At 50.0% G+C, this 20,842-nt stretch overlaps 2 protein-coding genes across 3 annotated transcripts; one reads left to right on the forward strand and one right to left on the reverse strand.

Annotated features, from left to right (window-relative positions):
- Positions 1-1,146: 1,146 nt before the first annotated feature.
- Positions 1,147-13,283, reverse strand: LOC311005596 (uncharacterized protein). Of its 2 annotated transcripts, XM_083998053.1 has the most exons (5): positions 12,647-13,283; positions 10,577-10,765; positions 8,178-8,668; positions 2,113-2,551; positions 1,147-2,016 (listed from the first exon to the last, which is right to left on the reverse strand). In XM_083998053.1, exons 1-3 carry the CDS (start codon positions 13,272-13,274, stop codon positions 8,433-8,435), a joined length of 1,053 nt encoding a protein of 350 aa, XP_083854179.1. In that variant the 5' UTR covers positions 13,275-13,283; the 3' UTR covers positions 1,147-2,016; positions 2,113-2,551; positions 8,178-8,432. The 2 variants fall into 2 exon arrangements, with proteins under 2 accessions (XP_083854179.1, XP_083854178.1); XM_083998052.1 differs by having other exon boundaries at positions 1,981-2,551.
- A 194-nt stretch (positions 13,284-13,477) lies between these two features.
- On the forward strand, positions 13,478-19,042 carry LOC311005598 (cyclin-dependent kinase 2-interacting protein-like). The gene is made up of 5 exons (XM_083998056.1): positions 13,478-13,598; positions 14,655-14,829; positions 16,118-16,235; positions 17,106-17,235; positions 18,674-19,042. Exons 1-5 carry the CDS (start codon positions 13,592-13,594, stop codon positions 18,871-18,873), a joined length of 630 nt encoding a protein of 209 aa, XP_083854182.1. The 5' UTR covers positions 13,478-13,591; the 3' UTR covers positions 18,874-19,042.
- Positions 19,043-20,842: the final 1,800 nt, after the last annotated feature.

Genomic DNA, 20,842 nt, shown 5'->3' on the forward strand with positions numbered 1-20,842 from the left:
AGCGCCTCAACACAGCAGTGATTCATGAACATTATGACTAAAACATCGATCGTGTGTAGTAAAAATATATAAAAATACAAACTGAAAAATTATCAACTGGATTAAAAAGGTTTGTGCACAAGAACAATCATCAACTTCACATCAACTTCACACGCCGTCTAACCCCCTAACCCCCTAACCCCCTAACCCCCTAACCCTCTAACCCCCCTAACCCTCTAACCCTGGGATTAGAACTAACCCTGGGATTAGAACTAACCCCCTAACCCTGGGATTAGAACTAACCCACTAACCCTGGGATTAGAACTAACCCTGGGATTAGAACTAACCCCCTAACCCTGGGATTAGAACTAACCCACTAACCCTGGGATTAGAACTAACCCACTAACCCTGGGATTAGAACTAACCCTGGGATTAGAACTAACCCACTAACCCTGGGATTAGAACTAACCCACTAACCCTGGGATTAGAACTAACCCACTAACCCTGGGATTAGAACTAACCCTCTAACCCTGGGATTAGAACTAACCCTGGGATTAGAACTAACCCTCTAACCCTGGGATTAGAACTAACCCACTAACCCTGGGATTAGAACTAACCCTGGGATTAGAACTAACCCACTAACCCTGGGATTAGAACTAACCCTCTAACCCTGGGATTAGAACTAACCCTGGGATTAGAACTAACCCTCTAACCCTGGGATTAGAACTAACCCTGGGATTAGAACTAACCCACTAACCCTGGGATTAGAACTAACCCTGGGATTAGAACTAACCCTCTAACCCTGGGATTAGAACTAACCCACTAACCCTGGGATTAGAACTAACCCACTAACCCTGGGATTAGAACTAACCCTGGGATTAGAACTAACCCTCTAACCCTGGGATTAGAACTAACCCACTAACCCTGGGATTAGAACTAACCCACTAACCCTGGGATTAGAACTAACCCTGGGATTAGAACTAACCCTCTAACCCTGGGATTAGAACTAACCCACTAACCCTGGGATTAGAACTAACCATGGGATTAGAACTAACCCTCTAACCCTGGGATTAGAACTAACCCTCTAACCCTGGGATTAGAACTAACCCACTAACCCTGGGATTAGAACTAACCCACTAACCCTGGGATTAGAACTAACCCGTTTTCTGGGATTAGAATAAAAATCATAATAAGAATCTGTGAAATGAATTATAGATAAATAAAATCCCTTCATCATGTTCTTCTGGTTTCACCGTCTTCGTCCCTGTTTCTATCAATATATTTTTAAATATATATATATTTAAATCTCGCGTACCCCGTTTGAAAAACAAGGCTCTACTTTATCTGACGACTCGCTGGTCATTAAAGGTTCAGTCTGGAGTTTTGTGCCCCAAAAATAAACATTAGACTTGTTCGAATGAAATGCGTCTTAATCGTCACTCTGGGCTTCTAGTCCTGTGTGGTGGGGGCTGTGTCCCCCCCCCCCCCCCTGCCGATATTATGGTCTTTTGCTCTGTTTTGTTCAGGTTTTGTTATGGGATGTTTCTGGGTGGAGCTAGAGAGTCGGTGTTTTCTGTGTATCTTTGTTGTCATGACAACGGCTGCTGTCTGGGGCAGGAGGCTACGTAGCTTAGCACCAGAGGAGGGGGAGGGGCCAGTTTCAATGTTTGGTTTATAAACTGCAACGAACAAAACTCCAGACTGTACCTTTAACTTGTGTCTTTCACACTCATGTTGGATGTTTTTTTTCTTTCTTTCTTTTCTTGTTTCTCTTTCTCTTCTTTTTCTCCGTGTGTAAAGAGTTAAATCACTTTGTGTTACATGTTCATGTAGGAAAAGTGCTCTATAAATAAAGTTTGATTTGATTTGATTCATCCAGCGCTGCTGTGGTTTACCTGTAAACACGTGAAGCTTTACCCAGAATGCAACATTCAGCTTTACCCAGAATGCAACATTCAGCTTTACCCAGAATGCAGCAGTGACATTCAGCTTTACCCAGAATGCAACATTCAGCTTTACCCAGAATGCAACATTCAGCTTTACCCAGAATGCAACATTCAGCTTTACCCAGAATGCAACATTCAGCTTTACCCAGAATGCAACATTCAGCTTTACCCAGAATGCAGCAGTGACATTCAGCTTTACCCAGAATGCAGCAGTGATGGCAGGAGGCACAAACTGACACGATTAGTGAAAGAATCATTTAAAATCTTTGGATTCTTTGTTTCATTGGAAACCGCCTCCACCTGTGATGTCACGCGGCCGTGATGTCACGCGGCGTGGGACCAGTCAGACCAGCCGGTCTCTGATTGGTCGGACCAGCCGGTCTGTGATTGGTCAGATGCAGTCGCAGCTGAGCAGGTCCCTGTGGGAGCTGGTGAGGACTCGGACCCTGTGATTGGTCCGTTCCTGCAGGTCGGTGATGAGCTGCAGCAGCCGAGGACTCGGCCGGTCGACGACCCGGCTCGGGTCCCGGGGGTCCGGGCGGTGGAACGAGTCCAGAACCTCCAGAGTCTCCAGATGCTGCAGCTGCTGCAGCTGCAGGAAGTCCCCGTCAGACACGTGCTGGTGTCTAAAACACAACAACACAACGTTACAACAACACAACGTCACAACAACACAAACCACAACGTCACCACAGAAACAGGGATGTGATTGGCCGAGGACAAAGAAGCAGGAGATTCTACTGACCCATAGCGCGACACGGCAACAGAGCAGCCATGACACTTTATATTAAAAGTATAAACACAAACAGAAAACAATTAATTTAAGGAGAAAAAAACCTCAAAAACAGCAGCAGGTCAATCAATAGCTGCAGATATTATTACAGTGTGTGTGTGTTGTGAATATCACACACTCTGTGACATAATCTTCATCATTTTGATCATTCAATGTGTCTGAGAGCCAGAGAGACAAGAGAGAGAGAGAGAGAGAGAGAGAGAGAGAGAGGTGGCAGGTGGAATTACCACTTGATATTGAACTGATTTAAAAGGAAAACAACAGACACAACGTCACAACAGCTCGTTGCAGATGAAGGGTTAACCCTAACCGCACCGCACCGCACCGCACCGCACCGAGAGCAGCAGCAGCAGCAGCAGCAGCAGCAGCAGCAGCAGCAGCAGCAGCAGCAGCAGCAGCAGCAGCAGCAGCAGCAGCAGCAGCAGCAGCAGCAGCAGCAGCAGCAGCAGCAGCAGCAGCAGCAGCAGCAGTCCAGTTGGACAGTTTCCAGCTGCCGTCAAGACAAACAGGAAGTCACCGAAACATATATACTATAATATATATATATATATTTCTTATGCTGTACTGCAGTTGTCCAATAAATAATTTTATTTTTTTTAAGTATATTTTTTTGGGGCTTTTATTGCCTTTAATCGATAGTGCAGTCGAGAGAGAGACAGGAAATGGGGAGGCAGAGAGAGGGGGAATGACACGCAGGAAAGGGCCGTCCGCGTTTTTAACTCTACCGTTTTACTGTTTTTAGGTTTAAAGTTCTGGCCAATCAGGGCGCAGAAGCGTTGAGTGACAGGTCCGGAGACCGCTGCTACGAGGCCAGTGGGCGGGTCCTCGGCCGGCTAACGGCCGCACCGCTCCAAATATGGCAAGTAGAATCCAACATGGTGCAGTTCAAACCCCCGTAGCAGAGACACAAAACAGACTCCCCCAAACCAATGGGTGACGTCACGGTGCTACGGCCGTTCTCTTGGCGACGACTCAGAGACTCACCGTATACGTAGCGTCTGAAGCTGAGGGAACAGCGTTAGGGAACTAACCGTATACGCAGCGTGGTGAGCTTAGGGAACAGCGTTAGGGAACTAACCTGATGCGCAGCGTGGTGAGCTTAGGGAACAGCGTTAGGGAACAGCGCTAGGGAACTAACCGTATACGCAGCGTGGTGAGTTGAGGGAACAGCGTTAGGGAACAGACTCACCTGATACGTAGCGTGGTGAGCTTAGGGAACAGCGTTAGGGAACAGACTCACCTGATACGTAGCGTGGTGAGCTTAGGGAACAGCGTTAGGGAACTAACCGTATACGTAGCGTGGTGAGCTGAGGGAACAGCGTTAGGGAACTAACCGTATGCGTAGCGTCTGAAGCTGAGGGAACAGCGTTAGGGAACTAACCTGATACGCAGCGTGGTGAGCTGAGGGAACAGCGTTAGGGAACTAACCGTATACGCAGCGTGGTGAGCTTAGGGAACAGCGTTAGGGAACTAACCTGATGCGTAGCGTGGTGAGCTTAGGGAACAGCGTTAGGGAACTAACCTGATACGCAGCGTGGTGAGCTGAGGGAACAGCGTTAGGGAACTAACCGTATACGCAGCGTGGTGAGCTTAGGGAACAGCGTTAGGGAACTAACCTGATGCGTAGCGTGGTGAGCTTAGGGAACAGCGTTAGGGAACTAACCTGATGCGTAGCGTGGTGAGCTTAGGGAACAGCGTTAGGGAACTAACCTGATACGCAGCGTGGTGAGCTGAGGGAACAGCGTTAGGGAACTAACCGTATACGCAGCGTGGTGAGCTTAGGGAACAGCGTTAGGGAACTAACCGTATGCGTAGCGTGGTGAGCTGAGGGAACAGCGTTAGGGAACTAACCGTATGCGTAGCGTCTGAAGCTGAGGGAACAGCGTTAGGGAACTAACCTGATACGCAGCGTGGTGAGCTTAGGGAACAGCGTTAGGGAACTAACCTGATGCGCAGCGTGGTGAGCTTAGGGAACAGCGTTAGGGAACTAACCTGATGCGTAGCGTGGTGAGCTTAGGGAACAGCGTTAGGGAACTAACCTGATGCGCAGCGTGGTGAGCTTAGGGAACAGCGTTAGGGAACTAACCTGATGCGCAGCGTGGTGAGCTTAGGGAACAGCGTTAGGGAACAGCGTTAGGGAACTAACCGTATACGCAGCGTGGTGAGCTGAGGGAACAGCGTTAGGGAACAGACTCACCTGATACGTAGCGTGGTGAGCTTAGGGAACAGCGTTAGGGAACTAACCTGATACGCAGCGTGGTGAGCTGAGGGAACAGCGTTAGGGAACTAACCGTATACGCAGCGTGGTGAGCTGAGGGAACAGCGTTAGGGAACTAACCTGATGCGCAGCGTGGTGAGTTGAGGGAACAGCGTTAGGGAACTAACCGTATGCGTAGCGTGGTGAGCTGAGGGAACAGCGTTAGGGAACTAACCGTATGCGTAGCGTGGTGAGCTTAGGGAACAGCGTTAGGGAACAGCGTTAGGGAACTAACCGTATACGCAGCGTGGTGAGTTGAGGGAACAGCGTTAGCGAACAGACTCACCTGATACGTAGCGTGGTGAGCTTAGGGAACAGCGTTAGGGAACTAACCGTATGCGTAGCGTGGTGAGCTGAGGGAACAGCGTTAGGGAACTAACCGTATGCGTAGCGTGGTGAGCTTAGGGAACAGCGTTAGGGAACTAACCTGATACACAGCGTGGTGAGCTGAGGGAACAGCGTTAGGGAACTAACCGTATGCGTAGCGTGGTGAGCTTAGGGAACAGCGTTAGGGAACTAACCGTATACGCAGCGTGGTGAGCTGAGGGAACAGCGTTAGGGAACTAACCGTATACGCAGCGTGGTGAGCTGAGGGAACAGCGTTAGGGAACTAACCGTATACGCAGCGTGGTGAGCTGAGGGAACAGCGTTAGGGAACTAACCTGATGCGTAGCGTGGTGAGCTTAGGGAACAGCGTTAGGGAACAGCGTTAGGGAACTAACTGTATGCGTAGCGTGGTGAGCTGAGGGAACAGCGTTAGGGAACTAACCGTATGCGTAGCGTGGTGAGCTTAGGGAACAGCGTGGGGAACTAACCGTATACGCAGCGTGGTGAGCTGAGGGAACAGCGTTAGGGAACTAACCGTATACGCAGCGTGGTGAGCTGAGGGAACAGCGTTAGGGAACTAACCTGATGCGTAGCGTGGTGAGCTTAGGGAACAGCGTTAGGGAACAGCGTTAGGGAACTAACCGTATACGCAGCGTGGTGAGCTGAGGGAACAGCGTTAGGGAACTAACCGTATGCGTAGCGTGGTGAGCTTAGGGAACAGCGTTAGGGAACTAACCTGATACGCAGCGTGGTGAGCTGAGGGAACAGCGTTAGGGAACTAACCGTATGCGTAGCGTGGTGAGCTTAGGAACGCGCTGAGGGAACAGCGTTAGGGAACTAACCGTATGCGTAGCGTGGTGAGCTTAGGGAACAGCGTTAGGGAACTAACCTGATGCGCAGCGTGGTGAGCTTAGGGAACAGCGTTAGGGAACAGCGTTAGGGAACTAACCGTATACGCAGCGTGGTGAGTTGAGGGAACAGCGTTAGGGAACAGACTCACCTGATACGTAGCGTGGTGAGCTTAGGGAACAGCGTTAGGGAACTAACTGTATGCGTAGCGTGGTGAGTTGAGGGAACAGCGTTAGGGAACAGACTCACCTGATACGTAGCGTGGTGAGCTTAGGGAACAGCGTTAGGGAACTAACTGTATACGCAGCGTGGTGAGCTTAGGGAACAGCGTTAGGGAACTAACCGTATACGCAGCGTGGTGAGCTGAGGGAACAGCGTTAGGGAACTAACCTGATACGCAGCGTGGTGAGCTGAGGGAACAGCGTTAGGGAACTAACCGTATACGCAGCGTGGTGAGCTGAGGGAACAGCGTTAGGGAACTAACCTGATGCGTAGCGTGGTGAGCTGAGGGAACAGCGTTAGGGAACTAACCTGATGCGCAGCGTGGTGAGCTTAGGGAACAGCGTTAGGGAACAGCGTTAGGGAACTAACTGTATGCGTAGCGTGGTGAGCTGAGGGAACAGCGTTAGGGAACTAACCGTATGTGTAGCGTGGTGAGTTGAGGGAACAGCGTTAGGGAACAGACTCACCTGATACGTAGCGTGGTGAGCTTAGGGAACAGCGTTAGGGAACTAACTGTATGCGTAGCGTGGTGAGTTGAGGGAACAGCGTTAGGGAACAGACTCACCTGATACGTAGCGTGGTGAGCTTAGGGAACAGCGTTAGGGAACTAACTGTATACGCAGCGTGGTGAGCTGAGGGAACAGCGTTAGGGAACTAACCTGATACGTAGCGTGGTGAGCTTAGGGAACAGCGTTAGGGAACTAACCGTATACGCAGCGTGGTGAGCTGAGGGAACAGCGTTAGGGAACTAACCGTATACGTAGCGTGGTGAGCTTAGGGAACAGCGTTAGGGAACTAACCGTATACGCAGCGTGGTGAGCTGAGGGAACAGCGTTAGGGAACTAACCTGATACGCAGCGTGGTGAGCTGAGGGAACAGCGTTAGGGAACTAACCGTATACGCAGCGTGGTGAGCTGAGGGAACAGCGTTAGGGAACTAACCTGATGCGTAGCGTGGTGAGCTGAGGGAACAGCGTTAGGGAACTAACCTGATGCGCAGCGTGGTGAGCTTAGGGAACAGCGTTAGGGAACAGCGTTAGGGAACTAACCTGATACGCAGCGTGGTGAGCTGAGGGAACAGCGTTAGGGAACTAACCTGATGCGCAGCGTGGTGAGCTTAGGGAACAGCGTTAGGGAACAGCGTTAGGGAACTAAACGTATGCGCAGCGTGGTGAGCTGAGGGAACAGCGTTAGGGAACTAACCGTATACGCAGCGTGGTGAGCTGAGGGAACAGCGTTAGGGAACTAACCTGATACGCAGCGTGGTGAGCTTAGGGAACAGCGTTAGGGAACAGACTCACCGTATGCGTAGCGTGGTGAGCTGAGGGAACAGCGTTAGGGAACTAACCGTATACGCAGCGTGGTGAGCTTAGGGAACAGCGTTAGGGAACAGCGTTAGGGAACAGACTCACCGTATGCGTAGCGTGGTGAGCTTAGGGAACAGCGTTAGGGAACTAACCGTATACGCAGCGTGGTGAGCTTTGGGAACAGCGTTAGGGAACAGACTCACCTGATGCGTAGCGTGGTGAGCTTAGGGAACAGCGTTAGGGAACTAACCTGATGCGTAGCGTCTTAAGATGAGGGAACAGCGTTAGGGAACTAACCTGATGCGTAGCGTGGTGAGCTGAGGGAACAGCGTTAGGGAACTAACCTGATGCGTAGCGTCTTAAGATGAGGGAACAGCGTTAGGGAACTAACCTGATGCGTAGCGTGGTGAGCTTAGGGAACAGCGTTAGGGAACAGCGTTAGGGAACTAACCTGATGCGTAGCGTGGTGAGCTGAGGGAACAGCGTTAGGGAACTAACCGTATACGCAGCGTGGTGAGTTGAGGGAACAGCGTTGGTATCATCCCGACCAGCTGGGAGCTGCTGCTCCAGGGCTCCAGGTGCAGCTGCTGCAGCAGAGGAACGCGCTGAAGGAACAGCGTTAGGGAACTAACCGTATACGCAGCGTGGTGAGCTTTGGGAACAGCGTGGGAATCGTCCCGACCAGCTGGGAGCTGCTGCTCCAGGGCTCCAGGTGCAGCTGCTGCAGCAGAGGAACGCGCTGAGGGAACAGCGTTAGGGAACCGCGTAGGGAACTAACCTGATGCGTAGCGTCTTAAGATGAGGGAACAGCGTGGGGATCATCCCGACCAGCTGGGAGCTGCTGCTCCAGGGCTCCAGGTGCAGCTGCTGCAGCAGAGGAACGCGCTGCGACACCACCTGCAGATCCTCCGGCTGCAGGTCCACACACAGAGTCAGGCTGAGCAGCGACGCCGGCAGGAAGTCCACGTACGCAGACAGGGGGTGGCCTCCTATTGGACGGGACAGACACGGTCGTCATGACGACGTCACACAACACAGGAAGAACGTCAGGGTTTCATCTGGATCAACATGATCCAAACTGTATAAGAATGTTTTATCAAAATGTAAAAAAAGCAAAAAACAAAAGAAAATAGTATGATATGATCTGTTTACTACCTGCTGCTGGAACATGTGATGTCAAAATGTCAGAAGTAAAAGAATGTTATATCAGGCAAAAAGAAAAAATTAAGATTTTTATTTTGATTTGATTTGATTTTTATTCTGTGGGTAAACATCAGACTGAATAAAGATCTAAACTTTTTTTTCCCTCTCGGGCTCTGGGATGTTTGTTCCTCATCCAGGATGTTGTTGTGTTTTATCATCTGAAATGTTTTTATACCGTTGTTTTCTCGTTATTTCACTTCACCTGTGGTTACGCCCGTTCTAGTGGCGGCTTGTGATTGGCTGAACACCAAGACAAAGACCTCTGTGATTGGCTCAACACCAAGACAAAGACCTCTGTGATTGGCTCAACACCAACACAAAGACCTCTGTGATTGGCTGAACACCAAGACAAAGACCTCTGTGTTTCTGACTCATCTGTGTGACTCCCTGATGAAGCTCGACGCCCAAACGCGTCGTTAACAATTAAAGGCTAGTTAGGGTTAGGGTTATATATATATATATATATATATATATATATATATATATATATATATATATATATATATATATATATATATATATATATATATATATATATTATTTTCTACAGTTTCTGTTGTAGGTTATTTCATATTTATACTTTTCTATTCTTGAGATGTTGTTTATTGTGTCTCTGAGTTCTGTTGTTGTGAGACGTCGATGGAGCTGAAACCAAAGAGGAAGTTACCGTACACTCAGAGAATCACGTTGTTGTAAAACACACTAGAGTCCCGTTAGAGTCTAATAGAAACACAGTAGAGTCACTAGAGACCAGTAGAGTCTAATAGAGTCTAATAGAAACACAGTAGAGTCAGTAGAGACCACTAGAGTCTAATAGAGTCACTAGAGACCACTAGAGTCCCAGTAGAGACCACTAGAGACCAGTAGAGTCAGTAGAGTCTAATAGAGTCTAATAGAAACACAGTAGAGTCAGTAGAGACCAGTAGAGACCAGTACAGTCCCATTAGAGTCAGTAGAGACCAGTAGAGACCAGTAGAGTCTAATAGAAACACAGTAGAGTCAGTAGAGACCACTAGAGTCCCAGTAGAGTCCACTAGAGACCAGTAGAGTCTAATAGAGTCTAATAGAGCCTAATAGAAACACAGTAGAGACCAGTACAGTCCCATTAGAGTCAGTAGAGACCATTAGAGACCAGTAGAGTCCCAGTAGAGACCATTAGAGACCATTAGAGACCAGTAGAGTCCCAGTAGAGACCATTAGAGACCACTAGAGACCAGTAGAGTCCCAGTAGAGACCACTAGAGACCAGTAGAGACCAGTAGAGTCTAATAGAAACACAGTAGAAACACAGTAGAGTCCACTAGAGTCTAATAGAGTCCACTAGAGACCAGTAGAGTCTAATAGAAACACAGTAGGCCTACAGTCCCAGTAGAGACCACTAGAGTCCCACTAGAGTCCCAGTAGAGTCCACTAGAGACCAGTAGAGTCTAATAGAAACACAGTAGAGACCAGTACAGTCCCATTAGAGTCAGTAGAGACCATTAGAGACCAGTAGAGACCAGTACAGTCCCATTAGAGTCAGTAGAGACCATTAGAGACCACTAGAGTCTAATAGAAACACAGTAGAAACACAGTAGGCCTACAGTCCCAGTAGAGTCACTAGAGACCACTAGAGACCAGTAGAGTCTAATAGAAACACAGTAGAGTCCCACTAGAGACCACTAGAGTCCCACTAGAGTCCCAGTAGAGTCTCACCGTGCACCGCGAGCCGCTGCAGCTGGGGTAGTGATGTCATCCAGGTGATCAGGTGACACGTCGGACCAGGAACTGAGTACAGGTGGAAGACCGACAGACTGCGTAACCGTGACAACGGCCGCAGCACTTCCTGTGTTACCATGGCGTCGTAGTTCAACAGCTGCAGGTCGCACAGCTGCAGCGTCTCACCTGTACACACACACACACACACACACACACACACACACACACACACACTGTTACCTGTACAGGTGCCTGGTTAACCTCAGGCTGTTACACACCAACAATACCAATAGACACCATCCTTTTGACTGTGCGTGCAGTAACCATGGAGATAGAGCCGTATCGCCGTAATTAGCTTAGCTCAAACACTGGAAGTGTATGGGTAGTGTTAGCCTGCCTCCACCTAAAGTCGCTAATTAGCTTAGCTCAAACACTGGAAGTGTATAGGTAGTGTTAGCCTGCCTCCACCTAAAGTCGCTAATTAGCTTAGCTCAAACACTGGAAGTGTATAGGTAGTGTTAGCCTGCCTCCACCTAAAGTCGCTAATTAGCTTAGCTCAAACACTGGAAGTGTATAGGTAGTGTTAGCCTGCCTAAAGTCGCTAATTAGCTTAGCTCAAACACTGGAAGTGTATAGAGAGCCTAAGCGGAAGCAGGAAGTAACGGCGCCATGGGACCTCAACTCTGAAAAACTCGCCATTCAAATGAATGAGACTGAAAATTTTATTTCGTGATCCGATTGAATTGCGCTATGAGAAAAAAATATGTCCTCTACCTGTTTAAAACATCACGTTTCATGAAGAGAAATCAGCCGTTCATCGTAAAACGGCAACAGAAGAATGTATTTTGTGTAAAGACCGCTCCACGGACTACAGATCTGTGTCCCACAGAAAATACGTCACCAACACGGGAAAGGACGGCATTTGGTGTGTGACGTCACCTACGCGACTTGTAGTCTTTCTGCTTACAGATTCTTCTGAATTTTATTCTACAATAGCTTTACAACAAACGGCTGATTTCTCGGGATGAACCGTGATGTTTTAAACAGGTAGAGGACATATTTTTTTCTCATGGCACAATTCAAACGGATCACGAAATAAAATTTTCAGTCCCGTTCATTTGAATGGCGAGTTTTTCAGAGTTGAGGTCCCATGGTGACCGTTACTTCCTGCTTCCGCTTAGGCTCTCTATAGGTAGTGTTAGCCTGCCTCCACCTAAAGTCGCTAATTAGCTTAGCTCAAACACTGGAAGTGTATAGGTAGTGTTAGCCTGCCTAAAGTCGCTAATTAGCTTAGCTCAAACACTGGAAGTGTATAGGTAGTGTTAGCCTGCCTCCACCTAAAGTCGCTAATTAGCTTAGCTCAAACACTGGAAGTGTATAGGTAGTGTTAGCCTGCCTCCACCTAAAGTCGCTAATTAGCTTAGCTCAAACACTGGAAGTGTATAGGTAGTGTTAGCCTGCCTCCACCTAAAGTCGCTAATTAGCTTAGCTCAAACACTGGAAGTGTATAGGTAGTGTTAGCCTGCCTAAAGTCGCTAATTAGCTTAGCTCAAACACTGGAAGTGTATAGGTAGTGTTAGCCTGCCTCCACCTAAAGTCGCTAATTAGCTTAGCTCAAACACTGGAAGTGTATAGGTAGTGTTAGCCTGCCTAAAGTCGCTAATTAGCTTAGCTCAAACACTGGAAGTGTATAGGTAGTGTTAGCCTGCCTCCACCTAAAGTCGCTAATTAGCTTAGCTCAAACACTGGAAGTGTATAGGTAGTGTTAGCCTGCCTCCACCTAAAGTCGCTAATTAGCTTAGCTCAAACACTGGAAGTGTATAGGTAGTGTTAGCCTGCCTCCGCCTAAAGTCGCTAATTAGCTTAGCTCAAACACTGGAAGTGTATAGGTAGTGTTAGCCTGCCTAAAGTCGCTAATTAGCTTAGCTCAAACACTGGAAGTGTATAGGTAGTGTTAGCCTGCCTAAAGTCGCTAATTAGCTTAGCTCAAACACTGGAAGTGTATGGGTAGTGTTAGCCTGCCTAAAGTTGCTAATTAGCTTAGCTCAAACGGCTAGGCTAGTTTACCTTCGGGGCAGAAGAAGTCTGGCGCCATCGCGCGGTGCGCCACCATGGTCCAGCTGAGGTGTGTGAGCTGCGGTAGCCGCGGCAACAGGGCGCTGGGCGCGGGGACGCGCTCGCTGCCGTCGTGGTGCAGCAGCAGCGCGCGGAGCCTCGTTGCCGCGGCGACGGCGTCCAGGCAGCGGAGCGTCACGTTGCAGAGGCCGAGCGACGTCAGCTGGCGGCTCAGCGGGAACAGGAAGTCCAGGCTCTTCAGCGGCGCCGATGACGTCATCACCAGGCGCCGCAGCGACCGCAGCGGCCGCAGGTCGGCCACGCCCCCTTCGGTCCAGCCGTCCAATCGCAGCGCGGTCACCCCCGGCAACCAGGTGAGCAGCGTCTTCAGCTGCTTCCTGTTCCCGCCGCGCAGCAGCACGCGACCAACGCGCCGCTGCGCCACCAGCCGCCAGAACCGGGAATCGAACCGGGACAGCTGCTGCAGCACGAGGCCGAAGCCGCGCCACAGCGCCGGACACCTGTCCACCAGAGACCGGAAGTAGCTGCACGTCACGCGCACGCGGAGCTTCTCCCGCCACGACAGGAAGCTGAACACGTGCAGCCACAGCTCGGCGGGAAGCTGCTGCGGTGACGTCATCACGGCGTCACGCGGCGTCAGCTGGTCAGAGGAGCGCGAGCCACTGGGACGTGACGTGACGTGACGTGACGTCCTTCTTCCTGCTACGTCAGCGAGCGCGAGGCAGCGGAGGTTGTGAGCGCGAGGCCGCGGTGATTCCTGATCACTGATCGATACCTGATCGATTCTTTTCTCTTTTCTCTTTGATCCGGTCGCAGCGACGGGAAACCGCCGAAGAAGAGCGGGAGGACCGGAGGCGCGAGGAGGAGGAGCTGCAGACACCACCGAAGAAGAGGAGGAACCCGGAAGTGCAGCAGCAGCGACGGGAACGTGGAGAGATGGAGGGTGAGTAAACAAACAAACAAACAAACTCTGATCACACATCGATCCAGTTATTGATAAAGCGGCGGAGCTCCGTTGTCAGGGAGACGGTGATGTTGTAACAGCGTCACCAATAACGGATCGATATCAGAGTTGTGTGATCGATACATGTGAACAGTTACAGGCTTTTTACAGCCAAAACTCTTTATTTAAGATCAGAAACCAACATGTTGGACCAGTTTGACACCGATGACGTTTGAATCAGATAAAAGGTCTAAAAGGTTTTTATGTTTTTATGTGACATGAGTCATTTCATCAATATTTATTCTAAACCACGTGTTTAAAGCTGCAAAGAAAAGAGTCTCAACATCAGTTAAACTCATCTATCAGGTTAGTCTAGTTACTCTAGTTACTCTAGTTAGTCTAGTTAGTCTAGTCTCTATCAGACCATGGAGAACCACTTTTGCCCAAGACGAATTTCCTCTTCTGGGGACAATAAAGTTCATCTGATCTGATCTGAACTTTCAGCTAAATTCTATTTTTGAGTAAATCCAGAATGAAAGTCTGGTGTTTTTTTATACATCATGATGCCAGACAGAGTGAGCAAGTTTACACACATGTTTGAGTTGTGTGTGTGTGTGTGTGTGTGTGTGTGTGTGTGTGTGTGTGTGTGTGTGTGTGTGTGTGTGTGTGTGTGTGTGTGTGTGTGTGTGTGTGTGTGTGTGTGTGTGAATGTGTGATGAGAGTGAGAGTGTTTGTACTTCATGGTTTGGCTCCTGTTCTCTGCTTGTATTACTGCATTCTGTCAATATTTAAATATTATGGTCTGTATGTCACTTCTGTCCTATTGCAGTGATTTTAATATCTGTACCTGCCTCTCTTGTTGTTCTCTTCTTGTTTTACAAGATTCAGGTTTTTTTTGTGCATCGTCCCTGTTTTAAATGAATTCATTCATTCATTCATTCATCCTGTCAGGTGAAGCTGTGAAGCTCAAACCAGTTCATTACAACTCTGTTTATTCTCTCTGTGTTTTTATCAATAATCAATAATCAGTATTGATAATGAGGTCTATGTTGCCAGGCGACCTGTGTGACGTCGTCACAGTGACGTCATCAACCAGGAAGTGCTCGGCCGTGACAGGAAGCGCCCGGAAGATCAAAGACAACGCGGCTGATTGGTTCAATCTGCTGCAGCGCTGGGAGACGCTCAACGACCGCGGCCTCGCCACGGCAACCAGGGTGCTCAACGCCAGACTGTAGGTCACCACGGCAACGCTACCCAGCATGCACCACGGCAACCTTACCCATCACAGTGGTTAGCACTGTTGCCTCACAGCGAGAAGGTCCTGGGTTCGAATCCCCGGCCGCCCAGGTCCTTTCTGTGTCTGCTGGGTTTCCTCCGGCTGCTCCGGTCTCCCCCCCCCTCCTCCCTCCCTCCCCCACCACTAAAAACATGTCGCTAGGTTACTACATCAATCCTCCAGTCAGCGCCACTGACCAAAGGCACTGGCTCATAATCTGGAGTTTTTTTTTTTTTCATTTTTATTAGTTTATTTCATAGGGACAGTGCACCACTAATCAACAGAGTTAAAAGAAAACTGTAAGTGGGCCAGAGTTAGAGCCAACAAGGCTAGTTCTCCTCCGTTGTCCCTGGCCAGATGTTAAAGGCAACCTAGAAGACAAAAAAAGGTCCCCGGGCGCCGCACCGCGGCTGCACCGCGGCTGCCGGGCGCTGCACCGCTGCACTGCGGCTGCACCGCTGCACCGCTGCACCGTGGCTGCACCGCTGCACCGCGGCACCGTGGCTGCACCGCTGCACCGCTGCACCGTGGCTGCACCGTGGCTGCACCGTGGCTGCACCGCTGCACCGCGGCTGCACCGCTGCACCGCTGCACCGTGGCTGCACTGTTTTCTGAGCATCAAGACCCAAACCACCACAACCAACCCTCAGTTCACATTACTAGTAAACTTACATTACTAGTAAAGTTACATTACTAATAAAGATAAGATGGCGACACACACAGGGCAGTGAAGTCAATTCAACTAAGTTTGTCCAAGTGGAGTTGCCGTACGTAGCTGTCACTAATCGGGTAGCGATGATCCATGATGCACCTGTGTGAGGTCCAGTGGCGAGCAGCGTTATTTAACCGTCCCGTGTGTTTGACCTCGGCGCTATGAACTGTGGGTAATGTTGTCACTGACTCGATGATGTCACAACGGAACAGAACAGACTTCACCTGAACGCACGTCTGAGTGACGGGTCGCCATGGAGCCGGTCGCCATGGCACCTGAACTCAGAACAAACCGACTGTAAACAAGTCAACGATTTATTTCTGATCTGATTGATTCATTGTGTCATGATGAAACTCGCGACCTTTGACCTCTACCTGTTTAAAACATCATGTTTCATCAGTCACCAGGGGTCAAAGGTCACAGAGGTCGGAGAGTTTCCTCATGACACAGTAGTTCAATCAGGTTTATTATTCTGGTTCCTATGGCGACGTTGGGTCGGGGGGCGGAGCCTAAAGTCTGTTTGATCTTCAGGTCTCAGAGTCGTGAGCTGCAGCTGGTGGACGAGCCCCCCCCCTCCTCCCCCTCCTCCCCCGACGCTGCAGCGCTGCAGGACGACTGCTGCCAACTCCAGGACATCGTCGACAAAATGGTAAAACTTTATTTAAAGTGATACACCAACATTTTTTTCCCCGTGTCTTGCCTCACTGCTGAGTCCATGACCAGATAGACGCCATCCTTTCTACTGTGCTGCAGTAACCATGGAGATAGAGCCGTATCGCCGTAATTAGCTTAGCTCAAACACTGGAAGTGTATAGGTAGTGTTACGCCAGGTTCATACCAGACGCCGAAGCGCCGCGAATGGCCGCGGAACGGAGACCGCTTCCCTTCGGCGCCCAAGTTAACAGGTTGTGTAGTTCAGACAAAACACACAAACAAACGGGGAAAGAGCGAGAGAGGGAGGCAGAGACGAGTTTTTGTTAAGTGAAGGACGACGTGAAATGAATCTTGGAAGTGGAGGGAGTTGTTTGACCCACAGCACACAGTATTATTTTATAAGAGGCTATATACTTATCCATGATGTAAAAAAAACAGCTCTGAATGTGAGTAAACAACAGCTGAAGCGCTTGCGACCGCCGCGGAGAAATCAGCGTCTGGTGTGAACTGGAGGGACGCGGCTCACACGCGATTTCCGCGGCCGCTCCGCTTCACGGCGCTTCCGCGTCCGGTGTGAACCTGGCGTTAGCCTGCCTCCACCTAAAGTCGCTAATTAGCTTAGCTCAAACACTGGAAGTGTTAGCCTGCCTACCCCATACACTTCCAGTGTTTGAGCTAAGCTAATTATGGCGATACGGCTCTATCTCCATGGTTACTGCAGCACAGTAGAAAGGATGGTGTCTATCTGCTGCTCATGGACTCAGGAGTGAGGCAAGACACAAAAAAAAAATGTTGGTGTATCCCTTTAACTGAAGGAAAAAACACCTGGTGATGATGACATCACTTCCTCTCTTCTTCCTGATAGGCTGCCGTGGTGACGAAGATGGAGCGTCTGATGACATCACAGCGAGGCGTCGAGGATCTGGAGGAATTCCAGTTTGGACCCGAAGGAAGAAAAGTTCCTCTGTTCCACACGTGGAGAACGGCCGAGTTCGGTGAGGTCACCTGGTGATGACATCACAGACCAGCTGGTGATGATGTCACAGACCAGCTGGTCGATGATGTCACAGACCAGCTGGTGATGACATCACAGACCAGCTGGTGATGACATCACAGACCAGCTGGTCGATGACGTCACAGACCAGCTGGTGATGACGTCACAGACCAGCTGGTCGACCAGAAAAATTATTTATTCACATAAACATTTTCTAATTCTGTAACTAAATTCGCTCCTTTTTTACTTGAACTAAATTCTGTTTAAATCTATTTGATCAATAACAAAAAAAGCAAAACATTACTGGACGATTATGAAAAGTATTTCCCCGAAACCTCTGACTAACCCTTTATTAACTCATTGAGTGCCGCGCTCCTTTCCAAAGTTTTAGTCAAGTGTACCGGCAATTTAGACCATTTTTGACTTTTTATGTAGAGCCACAGTGTATTCTATATTATTGCCACCAACACATACTGTGGCTCAATTGAAAGGTTTACCTTAATGCTTCAAGTGGCCACAAACCGTTTGTTTCTACGTGCCTCTGTTCCTGAGAAAAGTCAAGCTAAACATGGCTGGGTTTCACCAAAATCCCTCCTTTTTTTCTAGAAAAGGAGATAGAGCGTCTTTTATGAAAGGTGCTCTGTTTGTGTCTGTCGCTCTTCTGACACTCGCATTTCTGGATCAAAGGGCTCGTATAAGATAAATATATACAACAGTTGTTGTTCTATTCACAAAACCACCAGCGGGGGCGGGGGGGGCGCCACTAAACAACAATAACACAGACGCACCGTGCCGTGTCACAGCTTCTCCCCGCGGAGCGTGAGGGTCAGTCGGCCACCGCGGCTCGGGAAGACCGGTCCCGCCGGTGGTCGCGGTCCTTCTGTGGTACGGGTCGGTGATGCCGGTCTGCTTTGGTCCAGAGACCATCAGATTTTACCGCGGGAGGACTTTGGGGAGGACACGGTGTTGCTCCAGATGAAGACCGGGCGGACTGTCGGCTGAGAGCTTCCTGGTTCAGCTCCGAGCAGCTGGAGCAGCTGGAGCAGCAGCGCGGGTGAGAGCAGAGCAGCTGCTGCATCTGCATGCAGAACTCGTTTGCAGAAGCCGAGTTATGATAAAAACTTCCAGATCATGAGTTGTCATGTGACTTTGATCGTCATCTATTTCAGTTCTCCTCGTCGTAGAGTCCCCAAATTTACATATAATGTGTATTAAAGTGTCTATTTTCATAATTTAAAAAAAAAGCAAAAAACGTAAAATTACGTTTTCGGCACTCAACGCATGGGAACGAAAAACGAGAAATTACGTGGTTGGCACTCAATGAGTTAATATAAAATAATAATTATTATTATTTTATTTTATGTTATGGTGTTGTTCATCCTTGTTGTCCCATCTCTGACTTATTTCTCTGTATGTATGTCTTCCTCCTCCTGCTTCAGGCCGCTGCGGCGTCGAGCTGCTGGCGGCGTTCAGCGAGGAGCTGCGTCTGAAGCAGACGGTCGTCAGGGAGTTGGCGCACGCGACCTCTGACCTCGGCCTCGTCTACGTGTCGTGTTGGCTGCACCAGCCGCTGCTGCCGCCGCACGCCAGGCTGCAGCTGGAGGCGTTGCTACTGGAGACGGGGCACCGCCCGCTGTGATGTCATCACCGCCCGCTGTGATGTCATCACCGCCCGCTGAGATGTCATCAGGACACATGACCTGCAGGACTCGTTGTAGTGAAGACTGTCAGTTCCCGATCCCGATCCGTTCCAACTGCTAGCCTAGCAGCAATGCTAACTGATAGCCTAGCAGCAATGCTACCTGCTAGCCTAGCAGCAATGCTAACTGATAGCTTAGCGATAGAGCAGCTAAAAGTTCTATCTCTATCTCTAAAGTTCTAATCTGTGGTCAGTTTATCCAACCGACGTCTGTTTGGAAGTTTGCTCCGAGGTTTTGGGAGAAGTGCAGAGCTACTGGGAGTAGCCACCGGGAGCTAACGTTAGCTCGCTGCTCGGCTCATCTCAGAGGCAGCGGCGGCCGGCTGAGGGGATCGAACCTGTGATCGACCGGTCACCCAGACGTCGTCATGCCGGTGGAGAAAGGAGCAGATTAATTTCTGGTCTCATTGATTAGTTTGTGTAAATGAAAAGTGAAGCTTCAGGAGCAGAAATCACCACATTTACATCAATAAATAAATGTTTTACAACTAACTGATCGTCTACGTTTAATTTAATCAGAAATACAACAGAGGGAAACTCGTTTTTCACAAACAACGTCTCTGTTTTCATGTGTATCCGCCGTGTCGCAGTAAACTAAAAGAAGTGTCTGATCGGATGGTGATCCGGGTTCGGATGAGGATGGGGATCAGGATGGGGATCAGGATGGGGATCAGGATGGGGATCAGGATGGGGATGGGGATCAGGATCAGGATGGGGATGGGGATGGGGATGAGGATGGGGATGGGGATCAGGATGGGGATCAGGATGGGGATCAGGATGGGGATGGGGATGAGGATGGGGATCAGGATGAGGATGGGGATCAGGATGAGGATGGGGATCAGGATGGGGATCAGGATGGGGATCAGGATGGGGATGGGGATGAGGATGGGGATCAGGATGAGGATGGGGATCAGGATGGGGATCAGGATGAGGATGGGGATGAGGATGGGGATGGGGATGGGGATGAGGATGGGGATGGGGATCAGGATGGGGATCAGGATGGGGATCAGGATGGGGATGGGGATGAGGATGGGGATCAGGATGAGGATGGGGATCAGGATGAGGATGGGGATCAGGATGGGGATCAGGATGGGGATCAGGATGGGGATGGGGATGAGGATGGGGATCAGGATGGGGATGAGGATGGGGATCAGGATGGGGATGGGGATCAGGATGGGGATCAGGATGGGGATGGGGATCAGGATGGGGATGAGGATGGGGATCGGGATGGGGATGAGGATCAGGATGGGGATGGGGATCAGGATGGGGATCGGGATGGGGATCAGGATGGGGATGGGGATCAGGATGGGGATCAGGATGGGGATCAGGATGGGGATGGGATGAGGATGGGGATGGGGATCAGGATGAGGATGGGGATCAGGATGGGGATGGGGATCAGGATGGGGATCGGGATGGGGATCAGGATGGGGATGGGGATCAGGATGGGGATCGGATGGGGATCAGGATGGGGATGGGGATGGGGATGAGGATGGGGATCAGGATGGGGATTAGGATGGGGATCAGGATGTGGATGAGGATGGGGATCAGGATGGGGATGGGGATCAGGATGGGGATCGGATGGGGATCAGGATGGGGATGGGGATGAGGATGGGGATCAGGATGGGGATTAGGATGGGGATCAGGATGTGGATGAGGATGGGGATCAGGATGTGGATCGGGATGGGGATGGGGATGAGGATGGGGATGGGGATGGGGATGGGGATCAGGATGGGGATGAGGATGGGGATGGGGATGAGGATGTGGATGAGGATGGGGATGGGGATCAGGATGTGGATCGGGATGGGGATGGGGATGAGGATGGGGATGGGGATCAGGATGGGGATGAGGATGGGGATCGGGATGGGGATGAGGATGGGGATCAGGATGGGGATCAGGATGGGGATCGGGA

The sequence above is a fragment of the Trachurus trachurus genome (assembly GCF_905171665.1).
Source record: "Trachurus trachurus genome assembly, chromosome: 22".
Taxonomy (NCBI): domain Eukaryota; kingdom Metazoa; phylum Chordata; class Actinopteri; order Carangiformes; family Carangidae; genus Trachurus; species Trachurus trachurus.